At 46.0% G+C, this 17,616-nt stretch overlaps 1 protein-coding gene across 2 annotated transcripts in view; it reads left to right on the top strand.

Moving 5' to 3' along the window:
• The window catches only part of LOC138639649 (NACHT, LRR and PYD domains-containing protein 3-like), a 515,752-nt gene that overhangs the window by 435,649 nt on the left and 62,487 nt on the right, over window positions 1-17,616 (top strand). For both annotated transcript variants that reach the window (XM_069728773.1, XM_069728772.1), the window contains one exon: window positions 7,920-8,090. In XM_069728773.1, the coding sequence (XP_069584874.1) occupies window positions 7,920-8,090 (171 nt within the window). The remainder of the gene's footprint in view (window positions 1-7,919; window positions 8,091-17,616) is intronic.

Genomic DNA, 17,616 nt, shown 5'->3' with positions numbered 1-17,616 from the left:
TCTCCCTAAGGTGGCTAGCATATATGTATCTGTCCTTTTCTACAAAGATAAGTCCTGGCTTTGTTTTTGCTGTCCACCTGCTGTGGACCTTATAGTTCTATGCATTTTCATGTTTCTGTCTTGTCCAGCTTAGTCTGTGAAGGATTTTTTGCTCTGGAGATGCAGATATACCCCCCATGTCTTTAGCCAGATGTGGTGATCCGTATTTTCTGCGGTGGATATTTTCTAGTGTTTTTATACTGACTGCATAGTACTTTGTTCTATGCTTTCTTTTTAGCTAGTATGGCCTCCTATGCTAAAATCTGATTTCATATCTGCGTATGTTATTTCCCTCTCCTCTCACAGTCAATATTTGTGGGGGGCTATCTATCCTTTGGAGATTTTCTCTGAGGCAAGATAGGTTTCCTGTTTCTGTCTTTAGGGGTAGTTAGATCTTAGGCTGTGCCGAGGGGTCTAGGGAGTGTTAGGTACCCCCCACGGCTACTTCTAGTTGTGCTGCTAGGTTCAGGGTTTGCGGTCAGTACAGGGACCACCTTCTCCAGAGTCCGTCTCATGCTGCTCCTAGGCCACCAGATCATAACAGCCGGCATTCACCGCATGTGTTCCACAACATTACCCGTGCCCTCAACAATGCTGTTACTGGGAAAGTCCACCTTACCACGGACACGTGGACAAGTGCTTGTGGGCAGGGACGGTATATCTCACTGACAGCACAGTCGGTTAACATAGTGGAAGCTGGATCCAATTGAACCTTGGGATCGAACACATCCTCCCCATGCCAAGGATTGTGGGCCCTATGTCAATCAGGGTTGCCCCACAGTCTACAGCCCCTGCACCTCTTCTTCAGCCTCCGTCTATGAAATGAACAGATCAGTCAGGAGCTGGAATCACTGCAGTACTGCCTCAGCCAACTGGCAACAGGCTGTGCTGAAGCAAATCTGCTTGGGTAACAAATCCTAGACAGGCTCGATGGTCCTTGTTTTTTTCTCGTTTTGATTTCGTGGTCTCGTACCTTCCGGGTTCTAAGAATATTAAGGCTGATGCCCTCTCTAGGAGTTTTTTGCCTGATTCTCCTGAGGTCTTGGAACCGGTCGGTATTCTGAAAGAAGGGGTGGTCCTTTCTGCCATTTCTCCTGATTTACGATGGGTTCTTCAGGAATTTCAGGCTGACAAACCTGACCGTTGTCCTGTGGGGAAACTGTTTGTTCCTGACAGATGGACTAGTAGAGTGATTTCTGAGGTTCATTGTTCCGTGTTGGCTGGTCATCCTGGCATATCTGGTACCAGAGACTTGGTTGGTAGGTCCTTTTGGTGGCCTTCTTTGTCGCGTGATGTGCGTTCTTTTGTGCAGTTCTGTGGGACTTGTGCGCGGGCCAAGCCTTGTTGCTCCCGTGCTAGTGGGTTGATTTTGCCATTGCCGGTCCCTGAGAGGCCCTGGACGCATATTTCTATGGATTTTATTTACGATCTTCCTGTTTCCCAGAGGATGTCGGTTATCTGGGTTGTTTTTGACCGATTCTCTAAGATGGCTCATTTGGTGCCTTTGCCTAAATTGCCCTCTTCTTCTGATTTGGTTCCATTGTTTTTTCAGCATGTGGTCCGTTTGCATGGTATTCCGGAGAATATTGTGTCCGACAGAGGTTCCCAGTTTGTTTCTAGGTTTTGGCGGGCCTTTTGTGCCAAGCTGGGCATTGATTTGTCTTTTTCTTCTGCATTTCATCCTCAGACAAACGGCCAGACCGAGCGAACTAATCAGACTTTGGAGACTTATTTGAGATGCTTTGTGTCTGCTGATCAGGATGATTGGGTGGCTTTTTTGCCATTGGCCGAGTATGCCCTTAATAATCGGGCTAGTTCGGCTACTTTGGTTTCGCCTTTCTTTTGTAATTTTGGTTTTCATCCTCGTTTTTCTTCTTGGCAGGTTGAGCCTTCTGACTATCCTGGTGTGGATTCTGTGGTTGACAGGTTGCAGCAGATTTGGGCTCATGTGATGGACAATTTGGTGTTGTCTCAGGAGGAGGCTGAACGTTTTGCTAACCGTCGTCGGTGTGTTGGTTCCCTGTTGTGAATTCCGCTTTTGGGCTCCCTCCGGTGGTTGTAAGTGGCACTTTTGTGAGTTCTGCTCTTGGGCTCCCTCCGGTGGTTTTAAGTGGTATGGCTGCTCCTTGGATTTAGCAGTCTGCAGCTGCTTCCACTGATTAAAATATGTAAAAAAGGCACACCGGCGCTCCCAGGGGGGTATACTAGAAAGCTGCAGGTATTTTAGACAGTTACTGTGCTAAACCTGTCACAACACAAGAAAAAGGTATAAATAAATAAAAACACCGCGCTAACTAGGAGAGGAGGATACTTGAATAACAAGACTATACAGTCAGAGGGGTAGGTAAACTACTAATAGGCGTCAGCAGGAAACAGTACTACATAAAGTGGGGATATTATCCCAGTAAACAATAATGAACAATAATAAGGCAGTGAGCAAAAAGAGCAAATGCTCTCAAAACCAGCAGAGTGATCTATAACAATCAAGCATGTGGCAGATGTATATAGTAAATCAATAGAAAGCCGCACACTTACTGAATAGAAGTTAACTGCTGAGAGGCTGCTGGCGCTGGCTTAGTAGAAAGTCACTGCTGAAACACTGCTGGCGCTGTCCTGAGAAAAGTGGGCACTGTCCCAGGAGGTAGTGAGACAGGATCCCCAGTTGGTCTACAGGAGTGATTTATCTTATTAAATGTCCTTGTGACAAAATTTACGTAGGCCGGACTAAACGTAGGCTTATGGATCGGCTTAAAGAACACTTTTATAACATTAAGAGAGGCTTTGTAGGCCATCCTTTATCGAGACATTTTATAGAACACCATGGGAGGTCAACCAGAGAATTGATTTTTTGTGGTATTCAGCGGGTTCATAGGAACTGGAGGGGAGGCAACTATATTAAACTTATGTCACGCACCGAATCCAAGTGGATTTTTATGTTAGATAGTTTAGCCCCTAGAGGCCTGAATCATGAGGTTGAGCTATATGCTTTTAATTAAACTTTGGTTCCTAACGTTCGCACTGCTTACAGCTCCCTTTCGTACTAGCTTGGTCTCTTGAGCTTCGCATGCGGTTTATTTTAGATTTTATATGTATATTTATTATATATTTGTATTATTTATTTTTATATAATACCATATTTCATCCCTTTCCTACATTTCCCCTATTTATTTCCTATTTTACAGGGTGAATTCTCGTTTTTATACGTTTTTAAGTGTTTTTATGTATTTGCATTTAATAAAGGTTACTTTTTAACTAAGGGCACATTTCACTTATATTAGCACATTGTACATTCACTTTATTCCCCACCCTTATCCTTGGTACTGCTGTGTCCTATATGTAGGCGTGTCCCTGCGGGTACCAGGGGGTTTATAGGGAGCATCCGACTGCCGTGATCATAGCCCTGACGAAGAAGGTCCGGAGACCTTCGAAACGCGTTGGCAATTTTGGTCCTGTGTGGCCTCCGTCCGTTGCTCCTTTCTTTCTTGTCTTGGTGACGTCACCCAGACCACGCCCCCTCTCTCTCGCCGCTCTGTGCAGCGGCTCCCTTCTGGCCCACGTGTGCCGTCTAGCAGCGTTCCAGGCGCACGGAGGCTGTGCACTCACCGGGGAGGACGCTCCCCATATCTCTAGGTGCTGTTGCCGCCTCTTGTTGTGATCTTGGACCCTGCAGTTCCAGCTATCCGGACCACTGGGGATCCTGTCTCACTACCTCCTGGGACAGTGCCCACTTTTCTCAGGACAGCGCCAGCAGTGTTTCAGCAGTGACTTTCTACTAAGCCAGCGCCAGCAGCCTCTCAGCAGTTAACTTCTATTCAGTAAGTGTGCGGCTTTCTATTGATTTACTATATACATCTGCCACATGCTTGATTGTTATAGATCACTCTGCTGGTTTTGAGAGCATTTGCTCTTTTTGCTCACTGCCTTGTTATTGTTCATTATTGTTTACTGCGATAATATCCCCACTTTATGTAGTACTGTTTCCTGCTGACGCCTATTAGTAGTTTACCTACCCCTCTGACTGTATAGTCTTGTTATTCAAGTATCCTCCTCTCCTAGTTAGCGCGGTGTTTTTATTTATTTATACCTGCTTCCACTGATTGTCTTTCTGCTCGGCTATATATGCCTGGCTCTTCCCTTCAGCCAGTGCCACTTGTCAATGGTTCCTGGTTGGATTCACATCTCTCTTGGATTTCCCTGATATCCTGACCAGTTCAGCAAAGTTAAGTCCTTGCTTGCTCTTTTCTGTCCACAGGTTGTGGACTTATTCGTTCTGTGCTTTCTATGTTTTGTCCAGCTTGTCAGTATGGATTAATTCAGTTAAGCTGGAAGCTCTGGGAAGCAGATTTACCCTCCACACCTTTAGTCAGGTGTGGAGATTTTTGTAAACTCTGTGTGGATTTTTGTAGTTTTTAATACTGACCGCACAGTATTCTATCCTGTCCTATCTATCTAGCTAGACTGGCCTCCTGTGCTACATCCTGGTTTCATTCTGTGTATGTCTTTTCCCTCTCCACTCACAGTCATTACTTGTGGGGAGCTATCTATCCTTTGGGGATTTTCTCTGAGGCAAGATAGTTTTCCTGTTTCTATCTTTAGAGGTAGTTAGTTCTCAGGCTGTCACGAGGTGCCTAGGGAGTGACAGGAGCATCCCACGGCTACTTCTAGTGTTGTGTTGAGCTTAGGGACTGCGGTCAGTACAGGTACCACCTCCTTCAGAGCTCGTCCCATGTTGCTCCCAAACCACCAGTTCATAACAGTTCCCGGCTTCGGGTTGGGTATCTGGTTTGGTTGTCTTCCCGTCATGTTCCTATGAAGGTCTCTTCTCCTAAGTTTAAGCCTCGGTTTATTGGTCCTTATAGGATTTCTGAGATTATTAATCTGGTATCTTTTCGACTGGCGCTTCCGGCCTCTTTTGCTATCCATAATGTCTTCCATAGATCTTTGTTGCGGAAATATGTGGAGCCCGTGGTTCCCTCTGTTGATCCTCCGGCCCCTGTGTTGGTTGATGGGGAGTTGGAATATGTTGTTGAGAAGATTTTGGATTCTCGTTTTTCGAGGCGGAGGCTTCAGTACCTTGTCAAATGGAAGGGTTATGGCCAGGAGGATAATTCTTGGGTTTTTGCCTCTGATGTCCATGCTGCTGATTTGGTCCGTGCCTTTCATCTGGCTCATCCTGATCGTCCTGGAGGTCCTGGTGAGGGTTCGGTGACCCCTCCTCAAGGGGGGGTACTGTTGTAAATTCTGCTCTTGGGTTCCCTCCAGTGGTTGTAGCTGGGAATGCAGTTGTCTCCGAGTCACAGTCCTGGCCAGGTGTATCTGCTAATTGCTGTTCTGACTGGGATATTTAAGTGTGCAGGATTCATTAGCCCTTTCCAGTTGTCAATGTTTCTTTGGAAGTATTGGATCTCTGCCTGGCCTCACCTGCCTAGCTGCCAGTTCAGCAAAGATAAGTGTTTATTTCTTTTTCTGAAGCACACTTGCTGTGTGCTTATTTTCAGTGCTGATCTTTTGTTTCTATTTGCTCCAGCTTTGACTGTGTCAGTTGCTTTTCTCAGTCTGGTTGGATTCTCTGGAGTTGCAGTTATACTCTCCACATCTTTAGTTAGGTGGTGGAGTTTTGTATTTTCTGCTGTGGATATTTTTGTAGTATTTTTATGCTGACCGCTTAGTATCCTGTCCTGTCCTTTTCTATTTAGCTAGAAGTGGCCTCCTTTGCTAAGCCTGTTTTCTGCCTGCGTGTGTCTTTTCCTCTCCAACTCACAGTCATTATTTGTGGGGGGGCTGCGTATCCTTTGGGGGTCTACTCTGAGGCAAGATAGTTTTCCTATTTCCATCTTTAGGGGTATTTAGTTCTCCGGCTGTGTCGAGGTGTCTAGGTTTTGTTAGGCACACCCCACGGCTACTTCTAGTTGCGGTGTTAAGATCAGGGTTTGCGGTCCGTATAGTTACCACCTACTCCAGAGAAAGTTTTCATGCTGCTCCAAGGCCACCTGATCATAACAGGTACTCTCTACCCCAACATATCAGACTCTTGCCTACCATGGAAACCATCAAAAAAGAACCTAAAGACCTACCTCTTCTGACAAGCCTACAACCTGCAGTTACCACCAATAGTCCAAACCGCTGCACAACCAGCTCTACCCTCGCCTACTCTATTCTCACCCATCCCTTGTAGATTGTGAGCCCTCATGGGCAGGGTCCTCTCTCCTCATGTACCAGTCGTGACTTGTATTGATTAAGAAGATTATTGAACTTGTTTTTTATTATGTATACCCCTTCTCACATGTAAAGTGATATGGAATGAATGGTGCTATAATAAATAATAATAATGCAGCACGCTTTGGGGTATGATTCAGCTCACACTGCCTGCATTCTCCAACCATATGTAGTGCAGCGGTGTCCACACTGTGCACTGATGAGGCAGTGACCCAGCAAAGTTCAAAGCAAAACATGTTTTAATGTCCAACTCACAGAAAATACGCAGCACACGATATCCTGCAGATCGTAGCCAGGAAACCAGATAGTCCACCTCCGAGACCGATTTCTGTGGGCGACTGCACCGCCGTGTACTCTGTGGGTGCCAGGCCTTTTAGCTCCACTTGCCTGCGTTGCCTTACCCAGGTGGAGCTCTGCAGAGCCTTTTGCTCTGCACACTTGCCAAACCAATTTGACACACTCAACCTTCTGCCTCAGGAGTTTTTACAAAGCACCTGTGGCCGTAGGCCACATGGAAAACCTGGCTAGGAAGGAAATGGACTGCCCTACTACCATCCTATAGTCCATTGCAAAAATAAAAGCCCAGAGCAGGTTTTCTTAAATCTGCCTTGGACAAATAGCTTGCCCAAGACCAACACTTTTATTTTGCATTGCAATCACAGCTATGCCTGTTACTGCAATGCACTCCCACAGCCTCAATACGCCTCCGTGCGCATCCTTGGGGGGGACACATAGCGACCCTCACATGTGACGCCGTTCACTGCCTCACACTATGTACAAAAATATCGGAACATGGGTGTAGGAAAATTGCAGCAGGTCTCTGGATTGATTAATCAAACTGTGAAATATGGCTGTGGCTATAATAAAGGTAAATTGTTCCTAGGAGAGTGCAGCACAATAATAAGTGTCTTCAGGAGCATTGAATACGGTAGAGTTGAGTGTTCTGCAAGTTTGTGGCTGCATTTCAGCAAATGGAGTTGGAGATTTTGTCAAAATTAATGCAGCTCTCAATGCTGAGAAATGCAAGCAGATACTTATACATGATGCAATACCATCAGGGAGGCATATGATTGGCTCTAAATTTATTCTGCATCTAGACAACGACCTCAAATAACCAGCCAATGCCATTAAAAACAAAGAGTCCTGGAAATGATTATTTGGCCTACACAGGACCCTGATCTCACATAATCTAGTATGTCTGGTGTTACATGAAAAAAACAAAAGAATTTCAGCAAGGCTACATCCACAGATTAGTATTTAACTGTCCGAGATGTTTGGAACTACCTCCTTCTGAGATCCTTCAAAAACTGTGCAATTGACAAATGAACCAAGAGGAAGGCATGTTCCACCTCACATCAGATCAGTATTGCTTGTGAGAAAGGTCATAATGGCTCCTCAGCATTTCCTCTGTTATTACTAGGACTATCAGATTGTTAATGAATTTATATGATAAATTTAAAGGTCCTAGTACTTAAAAGTCCTCCTCCAAGGAGTTTCTGTCAACATTCCTGACATGCACCACACACAGGAGGCGGCTTCTAGTTATGACATTTATGAATTTTCCTATCAGCCGGGAAAATTTGCTCTCCACATTCACAGTCTATAGATTTTATTTTAACACTCTGTGGACACTTCACCAACATCTCATCTCTTTATTCTTACAGACTGGCTAATAATCATCTACAAGACACTTCCTGCACCAAGTTGGCATCTGGAATAAGGAACAACCAGTACCTGAAGAAACTTGACCTGTCTGTTAACAGTCTGTCTGGTCTTTACTTTGGTACTTTAATGGAGGCTCTGTCCAATCCAAATTGTAACATAAAGGAATTATGGTAAGAATAATAGATGTCAACAGGATAGAGATCTGTGGATATAAAAATTGTGTACAGAACGGAGACGTATGTGTATAAGAGATGTCTACAGGATAGAGAAGTGCGATTATAAAAAATCTGTACAGGACGGAGGCATATGAGTATAAGAGATGTGTACGGGACGGAGACGTGTGAGCATTAGAGATGTGTACAGGATGGAGACGTGCGAGTAAGTCTAAGTTCACATTTGCGTTGTGCGCCGCAGCGTCGTCGCCGCAACGCACAACGCAAACAAAAACGCAGCAAAACGCATGCACATGCGGCCCCATGCGGCGCCAATGTTAAAGATAGGGCCGCCCGACGCATGCGTTTTTTAAAAGGTCGGCGCCGCACAAAAAATCCAACATGTTGCGTTTGCCGCGCCCAGACAGGTGCGCCCTAACGCCGCATGCGGCGTAAAACGCAACACAACGCATGCACATGCGGCCCCATGCGGCGCCAATGTTAAAGATAGGGCCGCACGACGCATGCGTTTTGTTGCGGCGGCGACGCTGCGGCGCAAACCGCAAATGTGAACGTACCCTAAAAGAGACGTATACAGGACGGAGTCGTGTGAGTATAAGAGACGTGTACAGGACAGAGACGTGCAAGTATAAGAGACGTGCACAGGACAGAGACGTGCGAGTATAAGAGATGTGTACAGGATGGAGACGTGCGGGTATAAGAGATGTGTACAGGACAGGGACGTGTTAGTATAAGAGACGTGTACAGGATGGAGATGTGCGAGTAAAAGAGACGTATACAGGACGGAGTCGTGTGAGTATAAGAGACCTGTACAGGACAGAGACGTGCAAGTATAAGAGACGTGTACAGGACAGAGACGTGCAAGTATAAGAGACGTGCACAGGACAGAGACGTGCGAGTATAAGAGATGTGTACAGGATGGAGATGTGCGGGTATAAGAGATGTGTACAGGACGGAGACGTGTGAGTATAAGAGACATGTACAGGATGGAGATGTGCGAGTATAAGAGATGTGTACAGGACAGAGACGTGTGAGTATAAGAGACCTGTACAGGACAGAGACGTGCGGGTATAAGAGATGTGTACAGGACGGAGACGTGTGAGTATAAGAGACGTGTACAGGATGGAGATGTGCGAGTATAAGAGATGTGTACAGGACAGAGACGTGTGAGTATAAGAGACCTGTACAGGACGGAGACGTGTGAGTATAAGAGATGTGCACAGGATGGAGATGTGCGGGTATAAGAGATGTGTACAGGACAGAGACGTGTGAGTATAAGAGACCTGTACAGGACGGAGACGTGTGAGTATAAGAGATGTGCACAGGATGGAGATGTGCGGGTATAAGAGATGTGTACAGGACAGAGACGTGCGAGTATAAGAGACGTGTACAGGACGGAGACGTGCGAGTATAGGAGACATGTACAGGATGGAGATGTGCCGGTATAAGAGACGGGTACAGGACAGAGACGTGTGAGTATAAGAGACATGTACAGGACGGAGACGTGTGAGTATAAGAGACCTGTACAGGACAGAGACGTGTGAGTATAAGAGACGTGTACAGGATGGAGATGTGCCGGTATAACACCAAGACACCAAGGAGAGCAGACGTGTCTGTCTGCTCTCTGCTGGATGAGGAAAATAAGGCGCCGTGCTAGTGGCAGCCCATTGCAGCAGCAATAGTTTTGTTTTTTGTTTTAGTTTTGTTTTTTTATTGTATAAGAGACGGGTACAGGACGGAGACGTGTGAGTATAAGAGACGTGTACAGGACGGAGACGTGTGAGTATAAGAGACGTGTACAGGATGGAGACGTGTGAGTATAAGAGACGTACAGGATGGAGACGTGTGAGTATAAGAGACGTGTACAGGACGGCGTTGTATGGGTATAAGAGACGTACAGGATGGAGACGTGTGAGTATAAGAGACGTGTACAGGACGGAGTTGTATGGGTATAAGAGACGTACAGGATGGAGACGTGCGAGTATAAGAGACGTGTGCAGGACGGAGACGTGTGAGTATAATAGACGTGTACAGGACGGAGATGTGCAACTTTAAGAGACATGTACAGGATGAAGGTATGCGAATTTAAGTGACGTGTACAAGAAGGAGATGCACGGAGACAGGGGCAGACATATCATTGGTGTAACCTGTGGAGTCGCACAGGGACCCAAGAGGTAAGGGATCCCATTTCCACCACCAAAGCAGGTGAAATTGTGCTTTATAATGAGCTATTGGGTCGCGAAGGACCCAAATACAGTGGGGCAAAAAAGTATTTAGTCAGTCAGCAATAGTGTAAGTTCCACCACTTAAAAAGATGAGAGGCGTCTGTAATTTACATCATAGGTAGACCTCAACTATGGGAGACAAACTGAGAAAAAAAAATCCAGAAAATCACATTGTCTGTTTTTTTAACATTTTATTTGCATATTATGGTGGAAAATAAGTATTTGGTCAGAAACAAAATTTCATCTCAATACTTTGTAATATATCCTTTGTTGGCAATGACAGAGGTCAAACGTTTTCTGTAAGTCTTCACAAGGTTGCCACACACTGTTGTTGGTATGTTGGCCCATTCCTCCATGCAGATCTCCTCTAGAGCAGTGATGTTTTTGGCTTTTCGCTTGGCAACACGGACTTTCAACTCCCTCCAAAGGTTTTCTATAGGGTTGAGATCTGGAGACTGGCTAGGCCACTCCAGGACCTTGAAATGCTTCTTACGAAGCCACTCCTTCGTTGCCCTGGCGGTGTGCTTTGGATCATTGTCATGTTGAAAGACCCAGCCACGTTTCATCTTCAATGCCCTTGCTGATGGAAGGAGGTTTGCACTCAAAATCTCATGATACATGGCCCCATTCATTCTTTCATGTACCCGGATCAGTCGTCTTGGCCCCTTTGCAGAGAAACAGCCCCAACGCATGATGTTTCCACCACCATGCTTTACAGTAGGTATGGTGTTTGATGGATGCAACTCAGTATTCTTTTTCCTCCAAACACGACAAGTTGTGTTTCTACCAAACAGTTCCAGTTTGGTTTCATCAGACCATAGGACATTCTCCTAAAACTCCTCTGGATCATCCAAATGCTCTCTAGCAAACTTCAGACGGGCCCGGACATGTACTGGCTTAAGCAGTGGGACACGTCTGGCACTGCAGGATCTGAGTCCATGGTGGCGTAGTGTGTTACTTATGGTAGGCCTTGTTACATTGGTCCCAGCTCTCTGCAGTTCATTCACTAGGTCCCCCCGCGTGGTTCTGGGATTTTTGCTCACCGTTCTTGTGATCATTCTGACCCCACGGGGTGGGATTTTGTGTGGAGCCCCAGATCGAGGGAGATTATCAGTGGTCTTGTATGTCTTCCATTTTCTAATTATTGCTCTGTTATGTAGGCAATCCAGTGACACAGTGTGCCAGCAATCAGAGCACATACAGTGATCTGACAACAACCCAAAAACAATTGAATGAGCTCTGAGACGTGGAATCTCTGTAGACCGCAATACCTGAACCTATCCTAAACACAACTAAAGGCAGCTGTGGATTGCGCCTGACACTACCTATGCAACTCGGCACAGCCTGAGGAGCTGACTAGCCTGAAGATAGAAAAACAAGCCTGACTTGCCTCAGAGAAATACCCCAAGGGAAAAGGCAGCCCCCCACATATAATGACTGTTAGCAAGATGAAAAGACAAACGTAGGGATGAAATAGATTCAGCAAAGTGAGGCCCGATATTCTAGATAGAGCGAGGATAGCAAAGAGAACTTTGCAGTCTACAAAAAACCCTAAAGCAAAAAACCACGCAAAGGGGGCAAAAAGACCCACCGTGCCGAACTAACGGCACGGCGGTACACCCTTTGCGTCTCAGAGCTTCCAGCAAAACAAATTGACAAGCTGGACAGAAAAAGTAGCAACAAAAGAAAAGAAGCACTTATCTAAGCAGAGCAGCAGGCCACAGGAAAGATCCAGAAGCTCAGATCCAACACTGGAACATTGACCAGGAGCAAGGAAGACAGAATCAGGCGGAGTTAAATAACAAAGCAGCCAACGAGCTCACCAGAACACCTGAGGGAGGAAGCTCAGAAGCTGCAGTACCACTTGTGACCACAGGAGTGAATTCAGCCACAGAATTCACAACAGTACCCCCCCCTTGAGGAGGGGTCACCGAACCCTCACCAGAGCCCCCAGGCCGACCACGATGAGCCACATGTAGGGCACGAACAAGATCTGGAGCATGGACATCAGAGGCAAAAACCCAGGAATTATCTTCCTGAGCATAACCCTTCCATTTAACCAGATACTGGAGTTTCCGTCTAGAAACACGAGAATCCAAAATTTTCTCCACAATATACTCCAATTCCCCCTCCACCAAAACCGGGGCAGGAGGCTCAACAGATGGAACCATAGGTGCCACGTATCTCCGCAACAACGACCTATGGAATACATTATGTATGGAAAAGGAGTCTGGGAGGGTCAGACGAAAAGACACAGGATTGAGAATCTCAGAAATCCTATATGGACCAATAAAACGAGGTTTAAATTTAGGAGAGGAAACCTTCATAGGAATATGACGAGAAGATAACCAAACCAGATCCCCAACACGAAGTCGGGGACCCACACGGCGTCTGCGATTAGCGAAAAGTTGAGCCTTCTCCTGGGACAAGGTCAAATTGTCCACTACCTGAGTCCAGATCTGCTGCAACCTGTCCACCACAGAATCCACACCAGGACAGTCCGAAGACTCAACCTGTCCTGAAGAGAAACAAGGATGGAACCCAGAATTGCAGAAAAATGGAGAGACCAAGGTAGCCGAGCTGGCCCGATTATTAAGGGCGAACTCAGCCAACGGCAAAAAGGACACCCAATCATCCTGGTCTGCAGAAACAAAACATCTCAGATATGTTTCCAAGGTCTGATTGGTTCGTTCGGTCTGGCCATTAGTCTGAGGATGGAAAGCCGAGGAAAAAGTTGGTCAATGCCCATCCTACCACAAAAGGCTCGCCAAAATCTTGAAACAAACTGGGAACCTCTGTCAGAAACAATATTCTCAGGAATGCCATGCAAACGAACCACATGCTGGAAGAACAAAGGCACCAAATCAGAGGAGGAAGGCAATTTAACCAAGGGCACCAGATGGACCATTTTAGAAAAGCGATCACAGACCACCCAAATGACTGACATTTTTTGAGAAACGGGAAGGTCAGAAATGAAATCCATCGAAATATGTGTCCAAGGCCTCTTTGGGACCGGCAAGGGCAAAAGCAACCCACTGGCACATGAACAGCAGGGCTTAGCCCTAGCACAAATCCCACAAGACTGCACAAAAGTACGTACATCCCGTGACAGAGATGGCCACCAGAAGGATCTAGCCACTAACTCTCTGGTACCAAAGATTCCAGGATGACCAGCCAACACCGAACAATGAAGTTCAGAGATAACTTTACTAGTCCACCTATCAGGGACGAACAGTCTCTCCGCCGGACAACGATCAGGTTTATTCGCCTGAAATTTTTGCAACACTCGCCGCAAATCAGGGGAGATGGCAAACACAATGACTCCTTCCTTGAGGATACTCGCCGGCTCAGATGAACCCGGAGAGTCTGGCACAAAACTCCTAGACAGAGCATCCGCCTTCACATTTTTAGAGCCTGGAAGGTACGAAATCACAAAATCGAAGCGGGCAAAAAATAACGACCAACGGGCCTGTCTAGGATTCAAGCGCTTGGCAGACTCGAGATAAGTAAGGTTCTTATGATCAGTCAATACCACCACGCGATGCTTAGCTCCTTCAAGCCAATGACGCCATTCCTCGAATGCCCACTTCATGGCCAGCAACTCTCGGTTGCCCACATCATATTTACGCTCAGCAGCCGAAAACTTCCTGGAAAAGAAAGCACATGGTTTCAACACTGAGCAACCAGAACCTCTCTGTGACAAAACCGCTCCTGCTCCAATCTCAGAAGCATCAACCTCGACCTGGAACGGAAGAGAAACATCTGGTTGACACAACACAGGGGCAGAACAAAAACGATGCTTCAACTCCTGAAAAGCTTCCACAGCAGCAGAAGACCAATTAACCAAATCAGCACCCTTCTTGGTCAAATCGGTCAATGGTTTGGCAATGCTAGAAAAATTACAGATGAAGCGACGATAAAAATTAGCAAAGCCCAGGAATTTTTGCAGACTTTTCAGAGATGTTGGCTGAGTCCAATCCTGGATGGCTTGGACCTTAACCGGATCCATCTCGATAGTAGAAGGGGAAAAGATGAAGCCCAAAAATGAAACTTTCTGCACACCGAAGAGACAATTTGATCCCTTCACAAACAAAGAATTAGCACGCAGGACCTGGAAAACCATTCTGACCTGCTTCACATGAGAGTCCCAATCATCTGAGAAGATCAAAATGTCATCCAAGTAAACAATCAGGAATTTATCCAGATACTCACGGAAGATGTCATGCATAAAAGACTGAAACACAGATGGAGCATTGGCAAGTCCGAACGGCATCACTAGATACTCAAAATGACCCTCGGGCGTATTAAATGCAGTTTTCCATTCATCTCCTTGCCTGATTCTCACCAGATTATACGCACCACGAAGATCTATCTTAGTGAACCAACTAGCCCCCTTAATCCGAGCAAACAAGTCAGATAACAATGGCAAGGGATACTGAAATTTAACAGTGATCTTATTAAGAAGGCGGTAATCAATACACGGTCTCAGCGAACCATCCTTCTTGGCTACAAAAAAGAACCCTGCTCCCAGTGGTGATGACGATGGGCGAATATGTCCCTTCTCCAGGGATTCCTTCACATAACTACGCATAGCGGCGTGTTCAGGCACGGATAAATTAAATAATCGACCTTTAGGGAATTTACTACCAGGAATCAAATTGATAGCACAATCACAATCCCTATGCGGAGGTAGGGCATCGGACTTGGGCTCTTCAAATACATCCTGATAATCAGACAAGAACTCTGGGACCTCAGAAGGAGTGGATGACGAAATAGACAAAAATGGAACATCACCATGTACCCCCTGACAACCCCAGCTGGATACCGACATAGAGTTCCAATCCAAAACTGGATTATGGGTTTGCAGCCATGGCAACCCCAACATGACCACATCATGCAGATTATGTAGCACCAGAAAGCGAATAACTTCCTGATGTGCAGGAGCCATGCACATGGTCAGCTGGGTCCAGTACTGAGGTTTATTCTTGGCCAAAGGTGTAGCATCAATTCCTCTCAACGGAATAGGACACCGCAAAGGCTCCAAGACAAACCCACAACGTTTAGCATAATCCAAATCCATCAGATTCAGGGCAGCGCCTGAATCCACAAACGCCATGACAGAATACGATGACAAAGAGCATATCAAGGTAATGGACAGAAGGAATTTGGATTGTACAGTACCAATGACGGCAGACCTATCGAACTGCTTAGTGCGCTTAGGACAATCAGAAATAGCATGAGTGGAATCACCACAGTAGAAACACAGACCATTCAGACATCTGTGTTCTTGCCGTTCAACTCTGGTCATAGTCCTATCGCACTGCATAGGCTCAGGTTTAATCTTAGACAATACCGCCAAATGGTGCACAGATTTACGCTCGCGCAAGCGTCGACCGATCTGAGTGGCCAAAGACATAGACTCATTCAAACCAGCAGGCATAGGAAAACCCACCATGACATCCTTAAGAGCCTCAGAGAGACCCTTTCTGAACAAAGCTGCCAGCGCAGAATCATTCCACAGAGTGAGTACTGACCACTTCCTAAATTTCTGACAATATACTTCTATATCATCCTGACCCTGGCATAAAGCCAGCAAATCTCGGTTGCCCACATCATATTTACGCTCAGCAGCCGAAAACTTCCTGGAAAAGAAAGCACATGGTTTCAACACTGAGCAACCAGAACCTCTCTGTGACAAAACCGCTCCTGCTCCAATCTCAGAAGCATCAACCTCGACCTGGAACGGAAGAGAAACATCTGGTTGACACAACACAGGGGCAGAACAAAAACGATGCTTCAACTCCTGAAAAGCTTCCACAGCAGCAGAAGACCAATTAACCAAATCAGCACCCTTCTTGGTCAAATCGGTCAATGGTTTGGCAATGCTAGAAAAATTACAGATGAAGCGACGATAAAAATTAGCAAAGCCCAGGAATTTTTGCAGACTTTTCAGAGATGTTGGCTGAGTCCAATCCTGGATGGCTTGGACCTTAACCGGATCCATCTCGATAGTAGAAGGGGAAAAGATGAAGCCCAAAAATGAAACTTTCTGCACACCGAAGAGACAATTTGATCCCTTCACAAACAAAGAATTAGCACGCAGGACCTGGAAAACCATTCTGACCTGCTTCACATGAGAGTCCCAATCATCTGAGAAGATCAAAATGTCATCCAAGTAAACAATCAGGAATTTATCCAGATACTCACGGAAGATGTCATGCATAAAAGACTGAAACACAGATGGAGCATTGGCAAGTCCGAACGGCATCACTAGATACTCAAAATGACCCTCGGGCGTATTAAATGCAGTTTTCCATTCATCTCCTTGCCTGATTCTCACCAGATTATACGCACCACGAAGATCTATCTTAGTGAACCAACTAGCCCCCTTAATCCGAGCAAACAAGTCAGATAACAATGGCAAGGGATACTGAAATTTAACAGTGATCTTATTAAGAAGGCGGTAATCAATACACGGTCTCAGCGAACCATCCTTCTTGGCTACAAAAAAGAACCCTGCTCCCAGTGGTGATGACGATGGGCGAATATGTCCCTTCTCCAGGGATTCCTTCACATAACTACGCATAGCGGCGTGTTCAGGCACGGATAAATTAAATAATCGACCTTTAGGGAATTTACTACCAGGAATCAAATTGATAGCACAATCACAATCCCTATGCGGAGGTAGGGCATCGGACTTGGGCTCTTCAAATACATCCTGATAATCAGACAAGAACTCTGGGACCTCAGAAGGAGTGGATGACGAAATAGACAAAAATGGAACATCACCATGTACCCCCTGACAACCCCAGCTGGATACCGACATAGAGTTCCAATCCAAAACTGGATTATGGGTTTGCAGCCATGGCAACCCCAACATGACCACATCATGCAGATTATGTAGCACCAGAAAGCGAATAACTTCCTGATGTGCAGGAGCCATGCACATGGTCAGCTGGGTCCAGTACTGAGGTTTATTCTTGGCCAAAGGTGTAGCATCAATTCCTCTCAACGGAATAGGACACCGCAAAGGCTCCAAGACAAACCCACAACGTTTAGCATAATCCAAATCCATCAGATTCAGGGCAGCGCCTGAATCCACAAACGCCATGACAGAATACGATGACAAAGAGCATATCAAGGTAATGGACAGAAGGAATTTGGATTGTACAGTACCAATGACGGCAGACCTATCGAACTGCTTAGTGCGCTTAGGACAATCAGAAATAGCATGAGTGGAATCACCACAGTAGAAACACAGACCATTCAGACATCTGTGTTCTTGCCGTTCAACTCTG

Source organism: Ranitomeya imitator, chromosome 1, assembly GCF_032444005.1.
Source record: "Ranitomeya imitator isolate aRanImi1 chromosome 1, aRanImi1.pri, whole genome shotgun sequence".
NCBI classification, from domain to species: Eukaryota; Metazoa; Chordata; class Amphibia; order Anura; family Dendrobatidae; genus Ranitomeya; species Ranitomeya imitator.
This window is presented reverse-complemented; position numbering and strand designations above follow the sequence as displayed.